The sequence below is a fragment of the Leptinotarsa decemlineata genome, unplaced genomic scaffold (genome assembly GCF_025532065.1).
Source record: "Leptinotarsa decemlineata unplaced genomic scaffold, Ldec_3_MD MMD2_P_RNA_scaffold_6, whole genome shotgun sequence".
NCBI lineage: Eukaryota > Metazoa > Arthropoda > Insecta > Coleoptera > Chrysomelidae > Leptinotarsa > Leptinotarsa decemlineata.
The window spans coordinates 15,961,975-15,989,047 of NW_027412533.1; the positions used below are offsets into that span (position 1 = coordinate 15,961,975).

The 27,073-nt window shown below is 32.6% G+C and overlaps 2 protein-coding genes across 2 annotated transcripts in view; one reads left to right on the forward strand and one right to left on the reverse strand.

Annotated features, from left to right (window-relative positions):
- Window positions 1-1,787: 1,787 nt before the first annotated feature.
- On the reverse strand, window positions 1,788-3,745 carry LOC111509755 (replication factor C subunit 4). Its single transcript, XM_023165564.2, has one exon. The coding sequence runs from the start codon at window positions 3,394-3,396 to the stop codon at window positions 2,329-2,331; it is 1,068 nt and encodes a 355-aa protein (XP_023021332.1). The 5' UTR covers window positions 3,397-3,745; the 3' UTR covers window positions 1,788-2,328.
- Window positions 3,746-5,508: 1,763 nt separating this feature from the next.
- LOC111509756 (toll-interacting protein) overlaps window positions 5,509-27,073 on the forward strand; it is a 32,394-nt gene continuing 10,829 nt past the window's right edge. The window contains exons 1-3 of the mRNA XM_074170054.1: window positions 5,509-5,669; window positions 6,008-6,312; window positions 20,985-21,186. Of these exons, the coding sequence (XP_074026155.1) occupies window positions 5,595-5,669; window positions 6,008-6,312; window positions 20,985-21,186 (582 nt within the window). The 5' untranslated portion in view covers window positions 5,509-5,594. The remainder of the gene's footprint in view (window positions 5,670-6,007; window positions 6,313-20,984; window positions 21,187-27,073) is intronic.

Below are 27,073 nucleotides of genomic sequence, written 5' to 3' on the forward strand. Positions count from 1 at the left end.
AGTGATTGAAACTTTGCACCAGTCATGTTAAAATTTTTATATCAAATTTTTAATTTCTCTCTAAAAACGTCCGTATAAGTGAAAATGTATCAGAAAAGTTAAACACCATGATGAGTTTGTTATGTATACATGAATTGATGACAATTAACCGATCTTGTTTTTTAAAATAAACGGGGACATATGTCAAAAATAAGCAAAACGTTAACTTTATCCTAGTTGCATAAAATTTGGCATATGGATATGAAATTGCCGTAGACACAACTTTTTCAAGTAACTTTTTGTTAAATTCGATCTAGAAATGCAGTTTTTCAAAATTTTTCAAAAAAAAAGTTTAATTTGAAAAATACTGAACCTCAGTGGGTCGCAGTTGGCCGCATCATTTTAAGTTGAATTTAAAGCACAAACAAGTGCCGAAGTTAAACTTTATTGAAACTTTTCGAAAAAAAGTTTCCCATATGGTGCACACTTTAATGGTGACACTGTATATATATATATATATATATATATATATATATATATATATATATATATATATATATATATATGGCTGCACTGCGCTGATGAGGCCAATAGCCAGAAATACGTGTCCGCGGTTTGCCCACTATTTTGGAGTGTTGTGTTAAGCAATTAGAAATACAACTTTTTTGTCTCTCGAATTTTTTTCGTATCTTGCTTAGTTTTTAAGAAAAAAAAATCGACCTAATTGCATATCTCTGGACCTCACAAGGAATATAATGGGGAATTAAATGTTTCTTTTAGAAATTATTTTTACAATTTTTCATTACTAATTATGTAACAATAACAACAAATATTAAATAACATTAACATCTAGACTAACGAATTGCACTAAATCAAGTATTGGAAATGGCCTCCTTCGGCTTCAATACAACCGTCTAGCCGCCGCATCATTAAATTTCGCACTCTTCTGAAATGTTTATATGAACATTTCATCGTAAAATTACCTAACGAATCGTCTGTTAAATTTATGGTACATACTTAACTAACACCCTATATATATATATATATATATATATATATATATATATATATATATATAAATCAAAAATGAAACAATTAGTGGACAATAGCCAGAAACACGTGTCCGCGGTTTGCCCCCTTTTTGGAGTGTTATGTCCACTAATTGTTTCATTTTTGATTTGTACATCATACACACTCGATAAAATCTTTGTATGTATATATATATATATATATATATATATATATATATATATATATATATATATATATATATATATCAAGAATGAAATAATTCGTGGACACAACACTCAAAAAATAGGGGCAAACCGCGGACACGTGTTTCTGGCTATTGGCCTCATCAGCGCGGTGCAGCCAAGTGTAAAGATGGGCAACACTTGTTGGCCGAAAGCAGGAAACAACACATACGCACGGAGTCAACAACAGAAGCCAACCGCACATTTGTGGTTCCAGTTAGAAGACCTAGAATTCCTAGGCTACATCTAACATGACCACGTAGGCAGCTATAGCTACCTGCGTGACATCCGGGTCCAGGATATAAATACAGATAGAGATTTTATCGAGTGTGTATGATACAAATCAAGAATGAAATAATTCGTGGATACAACACTCAAAAAATAGCCAATAGCCAGAAACACGTGTCCGCGGTTTGCCCCTTTGCAAACATCCATAAATCAAAAAATATGAGAGCACATTTCAGACATTTTCTCATCTTTTGCTACCATTGTTACTTTCTTAATCTCCTGGAAAGTAAAGGTACTAAAAGGGAATGAAAAAAAATACAATAAAGATTGTTGCTACTATGCCAGGGTCTCAAATCCCAAAAATATTTAATTCTGAAATACATTATACTTATATATCAAAATTACTATTAAATTCATAAAATGGTATTTCGTTGATTCTATGTAATTCATATAGTGACCAAAAATACTTTTTTCTTCAACAACATACATATTACAAGGTGTATATTACAAATACAAAAAATTAAACTTAACCAGGTAAAACCAATAAAAATGTAAGTTCTTGAAACAATGAAAAATATTAGATGTTCCAGTAGGTGCGCAGGTATATCTATATTTATGATTTTATGAAAATCTGAATAGATAGTATGTTCTTTTACTATTCCTCAATACGTTTCAGAGTCACTTTTACTGATGGTGTGTTTGTTCTAGTGACTGCAGCAAAAAGCAGTCTGTGAGACTGGGTAAATATTGGTGTATTCTATAACAGATATGTTACGTGAAGAGGTGTTTAGTAGACAGAATATTGCAAATATAACTGTTTTCAATGAAGTCAGACAGAATATTGCAAATATAACTGTTTTCAATGAACTCAAGCATAAGCTGTTATAATTGTATGGGCTAGGTCCAATAGTTGGATATATTCTGAGCCGCCATCTTGCAAACGATAACTTACAACCCCCAACTTTTCTCCAATCAATGCTTTTTGTTTATCATTCCACTCATCACTGTTAACCAAATAATCATTTAATTGTTCAAGAATCTGAGATGCTGCATATGCTTCCAACATGAGATTCTGAATGGAAGATTCTAAATGGCTGTAATCTACCAAATCCTTGCAAACTTTGAGGAAGTCCCTCAACCAGAATTCAGGAACAACTCCAGTAACTTCAAGTACACTATCAATATCAATTTTGTTACTACGACCAATCAACTTGGCACAACTCTGCAAACATGTAATGGCTCTTCTCATATCACCTCCACTAGTTTTGACCAGAGTATTCAGAGTTGATTCATCACAATCTACATGTTCCTCCTTACAAATATAAAGTAATCTTTCAAGTATCATTGATTCATTCAAGGGTTTAAAGCGAAATTTTGTACATCTTGAAGTCAGAGGTTCAATTATCCTAGACACATAATTACAAATCAAGCAGAATCGAGTAGTTTTTGTTTCTTTTTCCATTGTACGTCGAAGGGCAGCCTGGGCAGCATGGGTCATGGAATCAGCTTCATCCAATATAATTATTTTGAAAGGTGGACAAGGCTTGCCATCAGGTCTAGTACCACTTGCAGTCAACTGTGCAAAAGCTTTAACTTTATCCCTAATGACTTGAATTCCTCTCTCATCAGACGCGTTGAGTTCAAGGATTCTTTCTCTATAAATATCTCCAAATAGTTGTCGAGCTGCTGCCAGAATAGTACTAGTTTTACCAGTTCCTGGGGGACCATAAAATAGCAGATTTGGTAAATCTGCTCCTGTTATACATTGTTCTAATACTGAAACAGCTTCACTCTGTTCAACAACATCTGCTACGGTTTTTGGACGGTATTTTTCCACCCAAGGTATCGATTTTAGTTTCTTTGCAGTTTTGGAGGAAGCATTACTACTCCTTCCGGAACTTTCTCCTAGTTTTCCTGATTTTAAATATGCCTGCATCTTTTAGTTTTACTAAAGTTACAAGTAAAATAAATTCAATACACAATTCAAATTTTGAGGTTATTAACGGTTCGCCGCCAATTATATATAATGTCTGGATACAGCAGCTATTTCGCTTATATACTTTAGTATATACATGGATATTCTTATAACAGTCATGCACCATAAACTTCATGTTTGTTTTACGGTTTACAATGATTTTTCTCAATGGATATCAACATACTTTCTGGCAATACCTTTCTTATGTAGATTATATTTATCTTCTTTTTGTAATATTGATACATTTTGTTACAGATTCAGTTACTCATCTCTAGGAACAGCACGACACGACAGCATGACCAGCTGTCGAAAGCGATCGCAGATAATCAAATAGAAGTCATAGAGCTTCAAATCCTTTTTGTAACTTACATTTATAGTGAAATATTGACAAGCTGTTTCAGCCTACCGGTGGCTCTTAAATGGAAATCAATATGGGAGTGATCTATAAATTTGTCTTTTGATTTTCATGGATTTATTTTCCGGCAGCTTGACTGCAATAACCGTTCTCGATTTGATTGATGCAACTACTTTTCCTTTGTTTTCAGTATTTTAATATTAACACAAGTTCACAAAAAGAAGCTTTGATGACTTCTAATTATTCAATTAGATATAGGAATAAAATACTTTGTCTAATTTCCACTTACTTAATGTATTGATATTAATACGACCAAGGTCTAGCACTAGCTAGAACATTTGAGAATGGTGTAAAAACCGAAACCTTAGTCGTATTAATATCAATATATTAAGTAAGTGGAAATTAGACAAAGTATTTTATTCCTATATCTAATTGAAGATGAATTTCCACAAAATAAATAAGTCATCAATATCACAAACTTCTAATTATTATATGCGAGCGTTTTCTGTATCAACTTAATTGTTGACACAGATATGGTTTTGAACCATGTAGAAACATCAAAAGTAGATGAAATCAGATCGGAAGTAATCAACACGCTGAAACGAATAAGCACAAAATTTGAAAAAACTCCAGAGAAACCAGCAATCACGAAAGCTATCAAATCAATAAAAAGAAAGTTAATCTCTAACAACCTCACAGCAGTTAAAGCCGACAAAAGTGACGCCACAGTTATAATCTAAAAACCTGAATTGAGTATGAAAGTGAACAACTAAATTACGGTAAATAATTTTAGTATGATGAACCACGACCCAACCACAAAATTCGAAAGACAAATGTTTAGCCTAATAAAATTCAACAAACAGATCTTCAACAACAAAACATTGAACAGAAACACAGTCAACAACCCAAGAGCACCAAAACTCAACTCGCAGATGAAAATACATAAGGAAAATAAACCTATAAGACTAGTTATCAATTTCACCAAAGCATCTTCATACAAAATTTCAAAAATCATAGCAGATGAACTGTAAAAACAAAATCAATAGGAACAATAACCACAGCATCGAGAATACTATGGAACTCAGAATCTCAATCAATTTCAGAATGAACACTAAACTATTCTCATTCGACATAAAAAAAACATGTACTCCAACGTACCGATCAACGAATGTATAAAAATCATATCAGATAAACTAAAACACCAAAACATAAACAAGGCCTACATTAACCAGATGGACTCCACTCTAAATACCTAAATACAATATTTCGAATCCGAAAGAAAAATTTATAAACAAACAGATGGACTAGCTATGGGATCCCCACTATCTAGCATTATATCTGAAATATACCTGCATCCTTATTGTTGCATCACGCTTGGAAGTTTTTATTGGGTATAAGAATTAGTAGTACTCGAAAAAAATAATTGAAGTCACAAATCACTATCACTGTTATTTATTGAATAAATAAATCTCAGCTTTCCAATTTCTTGGCTTTGCTTTCGAAAAAACTTCATTAAATTATTGGTTATGAGTACTCCGTTTAGAAATTTGCTTACCATAAGATGAAATTATTGGTCGTTTTTTTATTTTTATATAGAGTCAATTTCTTGAAATCAATGAAATTTTCTGATGGATTGCGTCAACCAATAGAGACTAGTTTCAAATGAATTCATTGGTGAATTCAAGAACTTGTCTTTGTTTTTGTGTTGTTTGTACGCTGAACGTACCTTTAGGTAATTCGCAATCGCAAAACAAATCAGCTGCGTTAAGCAAAATATTTTAATGTCTCTGTTTTGATAGGTTTCATGAATATTGTTAATAGTCTTAACAAAATAATGGCTTCTGCAGTTTCAGACAAAGTTAAAGAAAGGCGTGACAGGGTAAGATTTTTGAGAGGGATTTACCAATTAGGAAACGTCTTCAAAATTAAGATGTATAAACAAAAAATTATCAATCACAAATTTTGAAAATCAAACGTTTTTCAAGTTCTGGTTTTTGAAACCAGTAAGGACTAAGCATGGATCACATGAAAATTTGCTTTCATTAGAAAAGTTTCGTGCTGATAATCCTATCTTCAGCAATTGTATGTTGCCAATCTGTTTATTATATGAGACCAATTTGTAACACTTATAGAAATATTTTTCGAAATTTTCTTGTTGGTGAAAGAATTTGATATTTGTTAATTCGAAATAAATATGAAAAAATCCTTTCTTTGCAGATCCTTTTGGGACCTCTCCCAGAAGACTTCTTACGAGTCAACACATCTGCTCAAGAGCAACAAGAAGCTGCAGATAGGCAAGCAGCACTTGCTCTTCAACAGCATTATTCTGGAAGTACTTTTTCTTATGTCACAAACCCATCTGGAAGACTAAGCATCACAGTGGCTCAGGCAAAATTAGCCAAAAATTATGGAATGACAAGAATGGATCCCTACTGCAGAATTCGTGTGGGACATTGTGTTTATGAGACACCAACTGATCCTAACGGTGGTAAAACACCTAGATGGAATAAAGTGGTTTACTGGTAAGACATGCAAATAATAACAAAAAGTAAGGATTTCAAATGACCTATGCCTTCAATATTTCATCAAAGTATAATCAGCAGCCTAATTGTAAAGTCACGTTACTTATGATTTCTTATGTTTATTGATTTTATATGTTGAATTGGGTCACATCCAGTCTACATTCATTCAGTCTAAATAGTTGGTCACTTAAGTACTTCATTTAAACCTTGTTGCTTTCTCTTGCATACTGCACTAAATCATAATCATTGAATCATGCTTAGTTTGTTCAAACTGATCATGTTCACAATTGGCCAAGAACACCTTTTGATTCTGCTCTAAAAAATATCAAATAAACTTCTAAAATGAGATTCATAAAATCCTTCATGGAACAACGACGTGCTGCTGTTTTGTAAAGGGTTAGGTAAGTGAAAAATATCATAAGTTGTTCAATATGTTTATCAGAAATTTTCACCAAATGTCTGCCAATCCATTTATGAATTTTAAAAATTTGTGTCAAAATAATTTTCCGGTTATTTTGAAGTCAGGAAAATTAAAATTTTTTTTTTAAACTGACGGATGTTATTTTGAAATTGATAGAGTATGTCAAATACCATAGAAATATTGTGATATATAGTGGAAAAGGGATTTATAATCATGATTCTGAAATCTATTATTATCATTGAGGTAATAAACCTGAAAACCCAAATTAGTTTAAAAACAACATAATCCCTCACAACTCACTTAATTAAAAGAAACTGTTTTTCATTGCATTACTACCTACATTTTATATATTTATTGAACATTATAGAATGTGACAAAAATTCAAAGAGTTTGGTAAAATAATCGATCATCTTCACCTCTTCTGTTGCGTTTTTTATCGCCATCACTCTCTCTTCATTCAGATTCTTTTCCCTTTTACGATACAGATCTTCATAGTACCTCGACGATTTGGCCGGTATATCACCTCCTGCATCGACTGGATCTACTGGTAATTTATTTCTTGATCTTGATACACGAGATCTGCATTACAGAAAAAAGAACAAATTTGCTAGACTTTTATAACTCGTGCATTAAAAAAATATTCATAAAGTTTCATAAAAAACATTCCTTTTTTTTCAATTTTTATCAAACAATTTGATGTAATACTACTTTAAAGCAGTTTCATATTTTCAATTTGTTCATTGATCAACTATATTCAAAATTAAATATATTTTTTCAAATAGAAATTCAATAGTAATAATAATAATATTATTATAAACACATAACAACATTGTAACTTAGGGTTCTTCCATTTATACCAAATAAATAAATATAAATAAATATATTCATCTGATCAGGGTCCAAAAGCGCCTTTTAACCCGTTTGGTGCGTACAGCATTGAAAGACAAGAATGCAAAAGGCATCTTTCGACATCCACTAAAGGCTGGCTTATGCTTTAGTAGTTTATTGTCAGCCGTTGGACAAGTACAACCTGCTGTTCTCACTCTCTTGTTCACTTATTTAATTATGAAAAATGAGAAATTGAACTTTCTATATTTTTTTCCACTTGCAAGCCGGCCTTCTGTTTTGAACCTCGTTTTCCCGAATTCCGTAAATGTATGTAGTACAATGAATGTATTTGCAAGGCATCATTAAACGTCCTTTGCCTCTTACATTTGTTTAATAGAAGGCTAACAATGTCTTGAAATGTCCCAGCTCTAAGGGCCTTTTTTTAAGTTTATATGTGTATTCAACATGGCAACCAAGTCAGGTGGTAAATCAGATGTCCTCATAGTAAATGATGAAACATTTGGTGAAAAAACATTTAAATGTTGCCAATCTAAACCAAACAAATATCTAACATGTGTAGTGTGCGGAAACAGCTATCATGTGTGTCAAGTGCTGCAAAAACCAGACTGAAATGCATCAAAATCTGTGACAGCAGGATAAACTGTTGTACTTTCAACTTCAAACAAGTCCGTGAAGATAGAGAGACAAATGAAAATGAAAAGCTGAAGATTGAAAATGAGATGCTAAAAAAAATATAAGCGAAAAAGATGATAAGTATACTTTGCTTATGGAAAATAATAAATTATTACAAATAAACAATAACCTATTGCAAGAAAAGATCGATTCATTAAAAGTGGAAACAAAAAAAAATCAAAGCCCAAAGAAAAACATAAATAAAAACAAACCTACAGACAGTTACAAAAAACTTATCCAGTTTTTCACAAGGAGATTCCACTCAAAGTGATATGGAGAATGATGACTCACAGGGGAAAAATCTAAAATTGCTTGAAGACATCCAGCAGAGTAAAACGACTGAAATCATAAATCTACCAAATAATAATGATGATAGAAATGAAGAAAATAGTTTCAAAACAGTTTCATACCAGAAAAAAAAGAAGGAACAGAAGACCAGTAAAAACATTGGAGAAAATGAAGACAGTAACAAGTTCGGGGTTGAGAGAAAAATCTGGCTATACTTGTATAGAAACAGACGACTGAAAGAATCGCAGAATATATAAAGAGCATAGAAGACCCGAAAGATGCTGAAACAGTGATCAAAGAACTACCAACAAATGAAAACCAAAATAAATGTTTCATGTTTGGTATAACATCTACAGAAAAACAACATGGCCCTGAAGTGTAGATTTCAAGCGGTTTGGTTTTTATAAATACAATCAATATCAAAGAAAGGAGGATTTTTAGTTACGGACCCACCAAAACCCCCCAACAAAATTGAACCGAATAGAAAGAATCAGCCTCATTCACCAGAATCTCCAATCAATAGGAAATAGTGTAGAAGATCTGAATCTTTTGCTTTATCAGCATAGAGATTGTTACTTTGTAAAGGTGACAGAACATTGGAAATGTGAATGCCAATTAAAACTTTATGGGATCCAAAATTTCAAACTCGCTTCTTTTTATAGTCATTCTGAAAATGAACATGGTGGGGCGGCAGTTTACGTTAATAATAATAATAATGATCATCTTTATTTTTCTTTTTGACATGATTGAACACGTATAAAAATCGTCAGGTACATAGAAAATAGCATACGTAATAATAGTAAAAGTTAAAGAAGATGTGACTTACAAAGTGTTGAAAAAATATAAATATTGTCTCTAAAAAACGCATATTTGAATGTGCAGCAATTGAATGTTCAATAGATAATAAGAATATCATTGTGATAAGTCTATACAGACCTCCAAAAAACGAATCCCTTGATGATTTTTATGATAAATTCGAGAAAATTCTTGAGGAAATCAGTAGTGAAAGTAATTTAATCCTCATAGCAGGTGACTTCAATATTGATCTAAAAGACGATGAGAAAAACATTACAAGAATGACTTTTTTACTGAATTCATTTACATTTATTCTCACTATTGTAGATTACACAAGTATTACCCTTACATCAAAAAAATGCATAGACAATATTTTGACAAATATAAAAGATGAATATTCCACATGTATTTTACACACTTCTATCTCTGATCATACAGTACAAAAAATTAGTTTTTCAATAAATAAACATAGAATACAGAAACATAAATACAGAAGAATATTCTTGATAGAGAATCAAAATATGTTTATTGAAAAAATAAAAGATCAACATTGGTCGGAAAAATATCATATAAACCAAATAGATGTAAATAAACAATGGAATGCTTTCATGAATTTATTTCTCAATATTTTTCACGAATGCTTTCCAAAAAAACTCGTCAAAGAAAAAAAAGAAAAAAACTATTATAAGAGATCCAGAAATAGAAGAGTGTAAAAACAGAATTGATATACTGCTTACTATTTCAAGGCATCATGAAAACCTGAAAAGTGTCTATAAAGAAACAAAAAGGGAATATCATGAAATTTTGAAAAGAAAAAAAGTGAGTGTTACAAAGAAAAAATCGGAAATTCTGATAATAAAATGAAATGCATGTGGAGCATATATAAAGAGATTGTAGGCAGAAATAACACGACAGATTCAATATTTGATGAAAATCCAACACAAACACCCAATCAGTACAATGAATTTCTGTTGAAAGTCATTCCGAAAATAGATAAGACCCAATTCTCATGTAATATTTCAAATAATTCACAATCGATGTTTCTTCTACCAGTCACTGAAGAAGAAATTAGGAATCTGGGACGGAAAATAAAAAACAAACACATGTGTGGAGATGACGAAATACCAGTAAGTCTGATGAAAATATGTATAGATAATATTTCCAAAATAATTTGCTATATAATGAATATCTCATTCAAATATGGAATGTTTCCTCAACAATTAAAACTAGCTCTCATAACACCAATATACAAAAAAGAAGATTGTGAATTGTTTGAAAATTATAGGCCTATAAGTGTCTTGCCATCGTTTTCTAAACTTTTTGAAATGGCGAAGTGTGATAGATTAATTAACTTCATGAAACATTGTAATCTCTTAAACCCAACTCAACACGGTTACATTAAAGGAAGATCAATTGACAGAGCAATCATACAGTTTACTGAAAACATTATCGAGTCATTTGAAAATATCGAAATACTTCTTGGAATATTCTTAGACCTTTCTAAAGCATATGACTGCCTTAATCACACATATTTATTGGAAAAACGAAAAATATGGAATTAGAGGGACTGTATTGAAATGGTTCGAATCATATTTATCAAATCGTCAACAAAGAACGAAAATTATAAAAAATGGAAATATATTTAAGTCTGATATCAGGGAAAATACTATAGGCATTCCACAGGAAAGTGTAACAGGTCTTATTCTATTTGTAATTTTCATGAACGACATCTTAGATATTTTAAATAACGAGGCCTACTATCACTAATTATGCCGATGACACAAATTTACTGGTTCCTAGCTGCAACTATCGAAATTTAATTACCAAATCATCCCATTCAGTCGAAAAAACACAGCACTGGTTTTCTAAAAATGGCCTTATTCTTAACACCGACAAAACCAAGGTAATTCTATTTAGAACCCTTCAACAAAGAATTGAATCACCAACAACTGTTCATTTAGCAAATAATCAAATGAAAGTAGAAACCTCAACAAAATTTTTAGGTATACACATCAATAGGCATCTTCACTGGCATACCCACATTATAAATTTAGGAAAAACAATTGAATCAAATCTGCTACAGTGTAAGGATGATTAGTACTTATCTTAACAAAAATCATTAAACATCATATATGCAGCAAATTTTGAGTCTTCCGCAAAATTCTGGGGATCTTGTAGTGGCATCTATATATATATTTGGAATTCAAAATAGGGTGATAAGAACTATGTTCAAATTGAAGTACCGGCAATCTTGTCGGGGCAAATTCAAAGATAATTATATAATGACAATACATGCATTGTACATTTATGAATGAGTAATGTATTTATTGAAACATAAAGATGAGTTCTTGGAAGCAGGATCAAATCATACTTACCCTTTGCAGAATGTAAATATATGTTTCCCTATTAATAGACTAACACTAATAGAAAAGCATCCGTCATATGCATTAATCAAGGTTTTCAATAAATTACCACAAAATATCAAATCCTGTGAGAGCCTTGAAAAATTTAAAAAACCGTGAAAAATTTCCTTATAGACTTGGAACCATATTCAATTCAGGAATACCTGGTTTACTGTTAACTTTTATTCCTACTGCATACTGATGGTTTCCAATAAATTCAATGCATCGCCAGAACACTTCGTGACACGACTATCGTCAAACTTAAACCAGTCCGTTTCGTCTTTGACCAAGGCGTAATAATGACCAAATTCAACGCCAGAACCACAGTGAACAATGACTGCATGAATATTATAATAGTGGTCTGCTAGGTTGAAATGTTCATCTATTTCGAACCTTCCAAAGAGTTTCTTGCTTCCGTTAGAGGTTGAGTCTTGTTTGAAAATCATCAGTGTTATTATTAGATTGACTGGTGCCTCAGCTATACTTGTTTCCTTATAATCGTCAGTTAGTTTGGCGCATGTTTGATAATACAGTCGATCATCACCTGTTAATAATTCCATTTTCAGATGATATATATATATATATATATATATATATATATATATATATATATATATATATAAAATGGGAAATTATATATACGATAACCAAATATAGATCGATTGTAATTACTACTAGTTAGAAAGTTGACTGAACTTGTCTATGTAGATTATCTCTCGAACATCTTAGAAGTAGATGGCCAGTTCATTCATATTTTTCCAAGGCATTTGATAAAGTCAACCATACTCGTTTATTACAAAAACTTGAACACATGGGAATTTGCGACAACCTCTTATTTTGGATACAGTTATCTCAATAATTGGATACAGATAACTCGAGTTAATGGAAACTTCTGGAAGTTTTGTACTATCCGGTGTTCCCTAAGAAGCTCATTTGGGACCATTGCTGTTCAATGTTTTTATGGACGATATTCAGTACCTACTACTTTTCTAATGCAAAATTTCTAAGCTTAGCAGGTGATTAGAAAGTTTACAAAGAAATCGATTCACCAGACGACTGTGTAGAATTCCAGAGCAAGCTGAACCATACTTTTTAGTCGTAAATGTTTAGCGTTAAAGTTCTCTTATACTATAAATCAAGTTCCACTCAGTAATGTAAAATACTTGGGTTGATATTGTGTGTAGCTATTTTTAATTTTCAAACTGTATTGAGTGAAATGGGTCTTGAACACATAAATAAATGAAATGAAGTGTAAGGATGGGCAACACTTGGCTGCACCATACTGATGATGGGCCAAAAGCCCGAAACACGTGTCTATGGTTTGCCACTTTCATGAGTGCTATGTCCGATATTAACTTCTGTTTCTATATCAAGATACTCAATAACTTTCATATTTGTATATATATATATATATATATATATATATATATATATATATATATATATATATATATATATATATATATATGATGAAACAATTAGTGGGCACAATACTCCAAAAGTGTATATCATACCCACTCGATAAAATATCTCTTTGTATATATATATATATATATTATATATATATATACAGTGCTAGTCAAAAGTCCCCTCCCCCCCTCGTATCTTTGGAACGGGTATACTTATAATAATGAAATTTGGAGGGTGGAAATAAACGGATGTAGGCTTCTCAACTGGTCATAACAGGTGACGCAATAGTCATAAATGACGTCACAAGGCCACTGTGACCAAAAATTTTAAATGGGACCCTATGGCAAGTGACAGCTCGTTTGAAAGGTATTGAAAATACCTATTCAGTCATACCAATTTTGTTTGGGTTTCGGCTGATTTTGATTGATAAATTGAAGAAATACGAAAATTATTGTTTCGCATTTAATTAATAGAGATTTTAAAGTACGCCTCTGGTTCATTGTCAAAAAGGTTGACGTGTTTGAATTATCTACTTGTCAAAAGTGTTTATACCTTGAAAATTTACCTAAGCTATTGTTTAACGAGACGTTTAAGTGTTTACATAGGCAAAATGGTACGTACTGTAGCCGACAAAGTAGCAGCTATCTTAATAATTGGTGAATGTAGAAACAATTTCCATGCAGCGGAACGACTGTTTAATGAGAGGTACCCCGATCGCCCTATATCGAGGGTTTATTTGAGGGAGCTTCTTCGGAAGTTTGAAGCATCAGGTAGTGTTCAAGATGCCAAACGATCTGGTCGACCAACAATTAGTGATGACAAAAAAATTGACATACTTGGAGAAATGGTAGTGAACCCTACTTCTTCCACAGCCCAAGTTGCGTCTATCTGTGAAGTCAGTCAAAGGACAGTACATAGGGTGTTGGCTAAAAACAAATTTCATCCATACAAATTAAAAATGGTGCACCAACTTTCAGATGATGACCCCGACCGAAGACTAGAATTCTGTGAAACTATGTCCGATAAAATGAACAACCAGGCTACATACAGACAATTTGTTTTAGTGACGAAAGTACTTTCTTTCTCAATGGAAATGTTAACACTCAAAATGTGAGGTATTGGAGTGACACAAATCCTCACATCTTTCGTGAAAAACATACTCAATTTTCAGAAAAAGTAAATGTTTGGGCAGGTATTTTGGGAAACCACATAGTTGGGCCTCTTTTTCTCAGTACTAACTTAACAGGTGAATTGTATCTGGAGATGTTACAAACTGATATTGAGGCGTTAATTCTTGAAATTCTAGAAGATAATCCAGATGAATTCGACAACTTGGAAATAACGTTTCAACAAGATGGTGCTCCTGCACACTATTACGGTGCAGTAAGACGTTACCTAGATGAAGAATATCGTGGTAGATGGATTGGACGACGAGGTTCGATCGAATGGCCAGCTCGGTCACCGGACCTTACACCATTAGATTTTTTTCTATGGGGGTACTTGAAATCTAAGGTTTACGCTACAGCACCTGACAGTATTGCCATTCTGAAACAACGAATTGTTAAAGAATGTAGGGCAATTTCCGCTGACACACTGGGACGAGTACGACAAGAGTTTAGCAATAGGATGCATTACTGCCAGGAAGTAGATGGAGCACATTTTGAACACTTATTATAAGAACTGGTTCTTAAATCTTTATTAATTAAATGCGAAACTATAATTTTCGTATTTCTTCAATTTATCAATCAAAATCAGCCGAAACCCAAACAAAATTGGTATGACTGAATAGGTATTTTCAATACCTTTCAAACGAGCTGTCACTTGCCATAGGGTCCCATTTAAAATTTTTGGTCACAGTGGCCTTGTGACGTCATTTATGACTATTGCGTCAACTGTTATGACCAGTTGAGAAGCCTACATCCGTTTATTTCCACCCTCCAAATTTCATTATTATAAGTATACCCGTTCAAAAGATACGAGGGGGGGAGGGGACTTTTGACTAGCACTGTATAGTCGTCGCACAGAAAGTTCGTGACATATGGAAGTTTTTTTATTGATTGATGAGTGAAAAACACCCTCTTTCCTTTTATCATGTGCCGCTCTAAACCTATCAAATTTGATTTTTTTTCGAAAATCCTCAAAAAAAAATTTTTTTTGTAAATTTCGAAAAATGCCAAAAAAGAAAGTTGCTCACTGTCCAATTTTATACCCTTTCTCGAAATTTGGACTCTACTGTCACTTTTTTTTCAATTTTTGGAATCTTTCACTCTATCGATTCGAAAAAAACATGATTCAAATTTCATAATTTAGATGAATACAAGACTTCAATGTCATATCTTGTCCAGAAAATACCTGCATTGGCCTATTACCAGAAAAAGAAATAAATACACCTCCAGAAATTCGTCTTCGTTGTTGCGAAGTTCATCTAGTTTTTTCATTTCATTGTTAAAGCTTGTCGCCCACTTTTCCGGCACTGTATAACACGGCACTGTCTGTCGCTTGATGGCGACGGGTGAAGGTGCTGTTTGTTGGATTTCAAAGAAATTTCAGTTGACATCGAGAGGTGACAGAAACATGTCTATCACAGTTCTGACGAAGAAGTCATTATAGTGGCCGCATTATTCAAAAGGGGGCAATTCTGGGAGAGTTTCATCATCTTTTCAACGACCTGAAAGAAGACGAGGAGAAATTTTTTCAGTATTTCCGAATGACTCAGGCAAATAGTAATAATAATTGTACAATTTTGCTCAACTGGCTATAGTAGAAATCCTTCCGGCCGTGTAACAAAATTGCTTTGAAATAACATAGCTTATTTTATAATATCAAAAAAAATATTATAGGTATGGATATAAAAATGAGCAAACAAAACAATTTCATTGATAAAGTTGTGTTAATTTTTCTAACTGTGTTTCTGTTGGGTGTCGATGTCTTGCATGGGGGTTTCTTGTCACAGCATACTTTCTAATGATTTCTACATTGTCGTCTTTTCTAGCAAATTTCTGAGTAAGTGACGGTAGTTCCTCAATAGGGATAATACCAGTGAGTTGGTATAGCAAAGGGTTTGGAGGGTTGTGTTTGGGGTTATTGGGGTGCGTTAATCTTGTTATTTTTCTTATAGCCGTTGTTTCAGATACTTTAATTGTTTTCAAGGCCCTTTGTTTAATATTGAGAAACAGTGGGTACGAGTATTCAATAAGTGGACCATAGATTAGTTTATATATTGGGCTTGCTGTTGATATGTTTGCCCCTGCTCCCAGGTTTGTCAGACTTATGAAATGTGCGGCTCTTGCAATCACTTTTTTTTGTTATTGACATGGCTGTTGAAATTTAGTCTGGAATCAAGCGTAACACCTCGGTAATTAACTGTCGATTTTGCATGTAAGATATGTTGGAAAACGTTGATTGTTGGAGAAGTTGCGGAATTCCGGTGATTGAATATGATGAACTGAGACTTAGATGGGTTTGGCTGATTGGCATTTATTGAACAGTTATTTGTTATTGTTGCAAGATGTTCCAACTTATTAATAACTTTGTCTATCGTTTGATGGTGCGCAATTAAGACGGTGTCATCTGCATTCTGGAGCATATATGCTTCATGCCTGAAGTGGTTGATATTCCCTCGTTGGTGATGATAAATATCAGAGCTGTATAAGTTATATAACAATGTTGAGAGCTGTGAACCCTCTGGAACTCCCTGCTATGGGATAAATTCGTCTGAAAAACTACTCAGTACTTTAACTCTCAGTTTCCTGTCAATTAGTAGATTCTTAATTGTATGTACTAGATAGTTAGGACAACCCATTTGATGCAGTTTGAATAAAAGACCCTTGTGCCAGATGCTATCGAATGCTTTGTTCATATCCAGAAAGATCACTGCCGTTTTGTTGTTGTTCAGCTTGGTTGTTTTAATGTTGTTCGTGAGAATCGTGAGAGGATGTATAGTAGATCTTTCTTGTCGAAATCCAAACTGGTAGTTCAGAATTGTATCATTAGGCATTTGGAGTAAACAGTTCCGTAAAAGTTTTTCAAAGTTTGTACCGATTACAGGCAGGAGAGTAATCGGACGATAACTGTCTGTAAGGGAGTGATCCTTGTTTGGTTTGGGAATTGTAATCATTGTGTCCATTTTCCAATTGTCAGGTATATTTGCATTTTAAGGCAAAATTCATAGCTTTTTATGATGTACTTGTGAATCTCATAATTCAGCTTTCTCAACATGTTTCTTGTGATATAGTCATGCCCTGGAGCTGAGTTTTTTCTCTGATACAAGATTTCAAAATATTATTCTTCAGCTACATTGAATATATTATTTTCTTGTATGGGTATCTGCAAAAAAAAGGTTTTGTACCAATCGCTGACATTTTCATAATGATTGTGGCCGAAGTTCAAGTTGACGAAGTTCAAGTTGACGAAGTTCAAGAAAAAGAAAAATAATATTATCCATGATAATAGTTATACAATTTTCACAATAAATTTAATTTGAGATGCATCCCAAATTAAATTTATTGAGGAATTGTATAATAATTATTCGTTTGTTTATTTCTTCAGAAGGAAGAAATCATAAAGGTGGCTAAGCTAATTACATGTTTTCCATACTTACAATTTTAATTTGTTGATCAACAGAAAAAAGGAGTGCTTACCAATAACTGTAACGTGCGATAACATAAACTAGAAAATAACTTGAGAATACCTAACAGAAAGAGACAGGAAAAAAGAATATTAAATGATATCAGGAATTCTACTATCCCACAAGTTAGGAATAGAAGATTATTTTATTCAAAATATTTTTAAAAAGCTATAAAATTGGAACGATTTTTGTAATTACTTAAATAATTTAGTGTATAGCTTTATAATGGTAAGAAAAATACTAAACATAACGATACAAACTAATACTTTCACATAGCAAGGGGTAGGTCATGGGCTTAGTTGAATGTACTCATTATAGATTATAAATAACATTTGTTATGACCTATTATCTGAGTTGAGCAAGACGAAATGAACAATCTATATTATTTATTATTCAATATTTTTTGTACTTGACGCTGATTTCGAGTTTAGTTATATTGAATTCATTTCTTAAAGGTTGGTAAGTCGAGTGCTCCGGAGATGTACCATATACCTATGTTGTAATATGACTATAAAATAAATATTAAATGGATTTGTTCTGGATAGTTTCCAAAAACTTTTTCAATTTGTGTGATCTATGATACAGCAATTATCAAAACATATGAAATAGTACATAATTTATAAATAACGGGTATATTTCATAATTTATCCTGGCTATTGAAGAAAATTGATTTTCAAATGGCGTTTGAACTGATGTTCAGATACATGAAGCCACTTGATGAGAAATTAATTGTGCATTTTGACGGCTAAATAGGTGAAAGATTTCTGAAACAGGGCTGAAGAGTGAACTTATGGTTCAACCAAGAGTGCCTAAGATATAAAAGGCAGTTACTTGAGAGGCAATGAGGAAGGTCATTGATGAACAATAGGAATACTATCACTGATAGTGAAGTTTTCTTCTACTTTCATTTCATTCATTAATGTCATGTACTTTTTATATATGACAGACAAAAGTGGTAAAATGATTTCGGTTGATTTATTCATTTAACTTTTTTTTTTACTAAATATTATTCTAAGTCTTTACAGCTTATCTTATTTACAAATATACCTAAAATATTTTTTCTTTGCAAAATTCATTGGTTTTTGGGGAAAGTGTAAAAACTTGAACACTCATTAACTTGTAGTAAAATGTAATCTAACTCATCAGTTTTTCTTAATGTTTTGCAATCATTAGCACATAAAAGTTAGTTACTTGATAGACAATTAGGAAGGTCATTGATGAACAATAGGAACACTAGATAGATAGATAGACATATACTTTATTGTCCAAGAAAATACAATCTTATTGACAAAGCTTGCTAAAAAATCTGGTATACAATTCAAAAACACAAATACACAGAAACACAATTTGAGCAAAACTAAGTTCACATATCTAATCGATAAAATATAACAATAGAAAATAAAATTTAACAAAATGTAGACAAAATAGTTTGTATAGTCCCTTTCAAAAGATGTAAATAACAAATATATACAATTTGAACATAAGTTCACATGCCATGGCAATAAAATAAGATATATCCCAGTATAAAATATAATTTGAAGTATAGGTGTCAATATAAACAACAAAAAAAAAACACCTATATTAAATATTGCAATATTTATCAAAATTGTAGTACGCTTAAGTTGCAACCCTTTATAGCTTTTTTCCTTCCTAATTTCTTAAGGTATGTGATTATACAGCTTTTTACTTTCATAAATCAAAGAATGCTTTGTCTGGCTTGTTTTTGGAACAGGAAGATGTATTTTATTTTCAGTTACTTGCCGGGTTATGTAATTTGTAGGTTCCGGAGTTCCAACCATATTATGTTTTTTGTAAATCAGGCAAACAGTTTCAAGTATGAAAATACAAGTAACAGTGAGAATTTTTTCTCTCAAAAATAATGGTCTGCATGACTCACACACTCCCACCTTACATAAGTATCTAACCGCTCGCTTTTGCAAAACAAACACTGAATGAAAAAGTTGTTGACTGCAAAATCTCCAGATGGCAACACCATATCTCAGGTGGGACTCAATCAGGGAATGATATACTATTTTTGTTGTGGATGAACTCAGTTCATTTGAAACTATTCGAAGTGCATAATATCCTGAAGCCAATTGTTTATTCAAAGCTGAAATATGTTGATCAAATTTTAATTTGTTATCCATGAAGATTCCCAGTAATTTGGAATGCTTTTTATTCTCAAGAATTTGTCCATTCAAGTATAAATTGTTAATATTACAGCCGAAGGTGAGTAAGTTTGTTTTTTTAATATTAAAGCACAAGTAGTTTGCATCACACAGCTATTTATACAGCTTATAATATTTACAAATATAAAATTTTTTTCTTTGCAAAATTTGTTGTTTTTGGTGAAAGTTTAAAAACTTGCATTCATTAACCTATAGATTATTATGTGCTTGCAATGTTCTCTTAATTTAGCTTTTAAGAATACAGATACAACCATTTTTTTTAAATTGATAACTATTCAATAAAATTCACAAAATCTTTTCACGTTTCATAAAATCTTTTGATAATTTTTACCTCACTATCTTCAACAACACATGAAATTATATGTGGTAGTTATAATTCCGTATCATTCTCTGATTGATCGAACACAATTACTCAGATCTGAAAGGCGAGGAAGATTATCAAATTAATTATTCTATTATAGTACCATAAAAATAAAAATTTTAGAGGTAAAACCTGATAAATAATTCGTATACTAGAGAAATAGATACCTGATATAAAATACATCTATCAGTTCCAAAACTAAAATAAAATTTACAAAATGTGATAGATATTTCAATGGAGTTGTATTAATTGACGTTTCAAGTAGTACTAGCGCTATCCACCTAATATGATTTGTGGAAATATTAGAAGATGATGGTGTTGTAAATATATTGGTATTTTTATGAGTAAAAGGAACACATGATGAATATAAACAGTGCAGTTAAGAGGCCCTCTAGTTATTTTTTTCATTTACTACTGGTTAGTTAGAAGAAATGTGTTTTAATTCTAGAATTATTATTTTTCATATGTTCAAAAAGTTCATTATCTCAATCATCAAAACGTGGTTGCGGGTCCTGGGTTGTTAGTATATGAAGATTGATCTTAACGTTTCCTACAATTATACGTTGAAGAAAATCTTGAGATAATCCTTCCGCAAAATATGAAGAGCTTTATATCCTCTTCATATTATTTCAAGGTTTACTGAATGAATCTTTTTCAGCCTTCTTCCTCAAGGCATAAACACACTGACCATAGAAATATTTGATGAACGATCCTTTACAATGGATGAATTAGTAGCATGGACACAAATAGTAATTCCCCAACAAGTACTTGCTGGAGAGACTCATGAGGATTGGTATCCTCTGAACGGGAAGCAGGGAGAGGGCGTTGAAGGAATGATCAACCTTGTTTTGAGTTATGCGGTAAGTTATATAAAATTGATTTTTTATAAATTTTTCATTAATATTTCAGAATTGAATTATTAATTTTCATTATTTCTGTGAAGTATTTGTATTTTTCAAACAAGATACGTTTTTTGAATGAAGACGTGATATAACTTATGAAATTTTTTCCTTATAATCAACAATATATATTTGGTATGTTATGGAAAAATGTAAGCGCAAACGTATTAAATTAGGGATACTAATGGATAAAACTCTGGCACCCCCAGAATACCTGAAAATCTACAGTCCAGGTGAGAAAGATATTTATCAGTCCTAAAGAGTGGTGGAAAAGTATGTGCAAGCCATTGGTATATAATTCGTTTTAGAAACGTTTTAGAGAACGATACAGATAACGTGGAGAGAGTTGAATGTAGATTTAGGTAGTGCAAATTTTTTCACATCCAGGTTGAGTTCTGTTATTCCTTGGTTTTCTATTTCCGAGGCAAAATCTGATGAAATTTCTAATCCGCAAATATTTGGAAAGCCCTTTATTCAACTACCTTTCAATTCACAGTAGTTTTTCCAAGTAGTAATCTTTCCGCGCTAAAGAAATACCGATAAAATAAAAAATCTTTCGCTGAGCGACGAATGAATCAACGACAGTTGGTGAGTGTAAAATTTATGATTGAGTTCTACAAATAAATTCGACCATTTTATGGGATAATTTCAATCATATATTTAATTTCGGAATATTGATATACTTCTTGGCAGGATTTTTACTGCAAATTGCAGACCATAATGAATTTCCAGAACATTCCAGAAGAATACCCTCATCTTCAACGAGATGGAGGAATTTCGGTTGGTGATCATACGAATAATTTTAGGGTCGTCCTGGGGTATGGTAAACTACTCCCTATCTTAGATAAATATTTCATTCTCATCGACAGTCAATGTGTATGACACTGAAAAATAACTTTTGCATATATAAATATAAATATATATATATATATATATATATATATATATATATATATATATATATATATATATATATATATATATATATATATATATATATATATATATACAGGGTGTCCCTGGACTTCCTCTTTTCCTCTCGGGAATGTATAGATGGGGTCAAAATATCACCAGTACTTCATATAACTTTTTTTCCTAAAAGTCTTCGTAACCAAGTTACGGGCCCTCGAAGTTACAAAATGAAAAACGTTTTTCTTTGATAACTTTTCAAGTGAATATTCAAAATCATCCAAATTTTGGTAATTGACTAAACAAATGAATTCCGTCGATGAGCTTTCATGCAGGAGTCAGTTGTTTTGCTACAAAGTCAGGAACGGACTACCCCCGATGGTCCACACCCCAAAACTTTGAAATGACAGATATTTTTCAATATTTTTCAACAAAATAAGGTTACTTGGACAATTTTATGAATAAAAGTACTCGTGTGGAAAGTCGATCGGAGCAACGAGTCTTGATAAAAATGTAGTTCTACTCGACGACATCAAACCCGCTCGTCCACCATTATTTGAAATGAATAATTATCAAAGCAGAAATAATAATGATAACGTTAATTCAACAACATTTATAACAGGAATAATACAAAGTATGCTAAAATGAAGTCGTAAACAAAAAGTACAGTACCTATATGGAAGTTTAAGTCACAATTGTGATAGCAGATATTTTTTCAAAAGAAATATCAAGTTCTGTAGATTCGAGGTGTTTTTAAACTAACAAGCTACTCTACTATGAAATATCGAATTCATTCCATATTTTGTATGTACATAATACGTGTGGAATAATCACGTTTCGTGTTGATCAGTTATCTGAATCTCATGAAACTCAACATTCGAATGTTTCAAATTCTTCTTCACAGCTAAACTGTTGAGGAGTTTCACTGATAATTATAATTTTATGGGAGAAATTCTTTAACACGAATCTAAATTTAGCTGAAAAAACGCACATCGGAAAAAATATTTACTATACTAATAAAAAGCAAACGAATGAACTACAAAAACGGCTGCACATGATCAGGTGAAAAATATCCAGGGAATAATTATGTTCCATTTCTTTCACAGATGTTGACAAAAAAACCTTTTAGAAAGTTTTTATAAAAAATGAGAAACTGGAATGCGATTTTGTTTTGTTGAGTGGTGCGTTGTCATATGGCTATCATTGTATTGTCAATATTCTATAGGATATTTTGAATTTTTTTGATATGGCCGAACAGTTTACATTCAATGAATATGCAGATATGCATGTATTTTATGGACGAGCATTTTGTAATGCTGCAGAAGCTCGTCGTCTGTATTCCGAGCATTTTCCCAATCGAACGGTACCGTCAAGAGAATCATTCGAGCGTGTCGATCGCAGCTTGAGGGAGACAGGTATGTAATAATTGATAATTAATTTGAGCACGTTGTTTTATTTCGATATTATTGTAGGTACAGTTCTGCCAAAACGAGGTGGTGAGGGCGCTCCTAGGACTGTACGTACCGTTGTATTGGAGGAAAATATTTTGGAAGCCGTCGCTGATGATCCTTCAATGAGCATCAGAAATCTATCAGAACAGTTCCATACATCCAAGTCCACTATTCATAGAATAATTAGGGAACAACTGCTCCACCCATTTCACATCCAGAAGGTACATGCCATGACACCTCAAGATTTTCCAGCACGACTGGAATATGCCAATTGGTTCATGGATAGGCAAAGAGAGGATATGACTTTTATTAATCGAGTTTTATTCACTGATGAAGCAGGTTTCAGTAGAGATGGAGTTATCAACTCTCATAATCTCCATATATGGGCCAAAGAAAATCCCCATGGGATATTGCAAACCAAACACCAACGGAAATTCAACGTGAATGTTTGGGCTGGTATCATAGGAAACCATCTTATAGGACCATTCGTTCTACAGGACCGATTGAATGGAGAACGTTATTTGGAGTTCATTCAGAACGATTTGAATGGACTTTTGGAACATGTTCCATTGCAAACCTGAAGAGATATGTGGTTTATGCATGATGGCGCTCCTCCTCATTTTAGTTTGATTGTGCGTGACCATCTGAACCACATTTTCCACAATAGATGGATTGGTAGAGGTGGGCCATATTCATGGCCATCGCGGTCTCCGGATTTAAATCCATTGGATTTCTTTCTGTGGGGGCATCTAAAAAGCCTTGTTTACGCTACACCTATTCACACAAGAGATGCGTTGGTGAATAGAATAACATTACATTGTGAAGCCATACGAAACGACCCTGGAATGCTATTTCAAGTACAGAGAGGGTGTCTTCGCAGACTAAGAAAATGTATAGAGAGAGAAGGTGGTCATATCGAGCAGTTTCTGTAGCGGATTTTTCATTTCTGTTTGCTCTTGAGGCTCTTGAGTTTCGTTAGTTAAACGTGTTTGCATTATAAAAATTCGTTATGAACATTTTACCTATCATTTCCATTTTCCTTAAAAACTAATATTTTCGAATAATGATAGACATCTCAGGATAAATGTTGTTGAATTAACGTTATCATTATTATTTCTGCTTTGATAATTATTCATTTCAAATAATGGTGGACGAGCGGGTTTGATGTCGTCGAGTGAAACTACATTTTTATCAAGACTCGTTGCTCCGATCGACTTTCCACATGAGTACTTTTATTCATAAAATTGTCCAAGTAACCTTAATTTGTTGAAAAATATTGAAAAATATCTGTCATTTCAAAGTTTTGGGGTGTGGACCATCAAGGGGAAGTAGGTTCCTGACTTTGTAGCAAAACAACTGACTCCTGCATGAAAGCTCATCGAAGGAATTCATTTGTTTAGTCAATTACCAAAATTTGGATGATTTTGAATATTCACTTGAAAAGTTATCAAAGAAAAACATTTTTCATTTTGTAACTTCGAGGGCCCGTTACTTGGTAACGAAGGATTTTAGGAAAAAAAGTTATATGAAGTACTGGTGATATTTTGACCCCATCTATACATTCCCGAGAGGAAAAGAGGAAGTCCAGGGACACCCTGTATATATATTTCAATATTAAATTCCACAAAAAGGATTTGAAGCTTTATATCTTCTATTAATTATCTGCGAGCGCTTTCGACAGTTGGTAGTACTGTCATCTTCTGGCACTCCTCAAACAGTATATATATATATATAGTCTATATATATATATGTATATATATGAATATATATATATATATATATATATATATATATATATATATATATATATATATATATATATATATATATATATATATATATATATATATATATATGTAGTCTTGACTGACTAGTTAAGGAGAAATATAGAATGTTGTTGGGGATGCAGTCAAGTTAGTAAGTATATTTTTTACCTAGCTAGGTCTAAAGTGAGTGGGTCTATTCGACCCTCTACCGCAACCCATAAGGGTTTATTGTGGCTCATACCTATTCACACTCGGCCAAATAAACTCAGCTTCTTAACGAAGCCGATTTGTTTGTTTGGTGAGTGGTCTTTCAGGTCAGATGGTGAGAGTACGGATCTGCCGAACTCAAAGAACCTGATTCGGCCCCCAGCAGGGCAGGCACAAAGTATATGCTCTGCAGTTCCATCATTTTCCAGACAGACGCGACACACACTGTCTTCCGACAGTCCAAGTCTCTGCATGTGATGATTCAAATGACAGTGACTTGTAAGAAGGCCTGTTAGACATCGTAGTTCATCCCTACTGTAGACCAACAACTTTCGAAGGGTGAATGAACGCCTTGGAGTGAGCCAATCCTGGAAGATTCTGCCACAAGTCCATAGTTCTTCTTGCCATCCAGGTGTTCAGTGTTTGTTTATCAAAGCCCAAAGCAATGCCAATGACAGGTTCTGGTCCAATTTATTTATTTATTTATTTTCTTTCCAGCAATTAACTTGTGAAAAAATACAGGAAAATTATGAAAAATTTCAAAAAGTAGTATAACAACATAATACAATACAGATTTAAAAAAATTGTTATAGATATTCACATAAATATAAATATAAATACACATACATGTTTACATACATTAATGCACATTAGTTTGCATATACATGAAAAGCATATTGCCTACATATTCCATTTAAAATTAAAGTTTCCTAATTAAAAAATTCTTCTATGGTGTAGCAGTTTTTGCGAAGTAAGTGTTTTTTCAGGAGATTTTTGAAAATTGTTAAAGAAGCTGCATTCTTTATGTGATCTGCCAGAGAATTATAGCATTTGCATCCAAGATATTCAAAGTTTTTTTGATACGGGACGGTGATATGCCGGTGGGGTAAAATAAGGTTTTTTCTTCTAGTATCATGTTCATGGTGTGTTCTGATGGCATTATAAGTGGCCTTATTTTTGAAAATGAAACAACACGCTTCGAGGATGTATGTGCTCATAACAGCAATTATTCTGATTGCGTATTTTTGTAATAAAAACACCCTTTGTACAGAGGAACTTGCTCCCCAGTTTTAAATTCCGTATCTCATATGAGAATGGAAGTGGGCAAAGTATAAAGACAGAAGGATACTTTCACTGCAATGACTCGACATAAACTTGAGTGCATAACATCTTTTTCTAAGTTTGCCGCAGACAGTATCAATATGAGAAATCCATGAGAGCTTTGAATCAAAGGTAATGCCTAGCATTTTGATAGATTCAGAAGAAGACACGACGTTATTGGTATTTTCAAACAACAAAACCTGGTGGTGTTCCCGACTATTTGAACAAAACATCAGGGCATTAGTCTTTGATTTATTAATTATTAAGTGGTTTTTGTCTGACCATGTTATCACCTTAGCATAGGTAGTCTCAGCCAATAATTTTAATGATACTAAACCTTCTTCTATGATCAAAATGTTTGTGTTGTCTGCATAACATGTAATAATTTTATTTGTTCATTCAAGTGTGATATGA

Bases quoted from the DNA above. Each gene is read 5' to 3' on its own strand.
- LOC111509755 (XM_023165564.2), bottom strand. From the start codon at position 3,396: ATGCAGGCATATTTAAAATCAGGAAAACTAGGAGAAAGTTCCGGAAGG.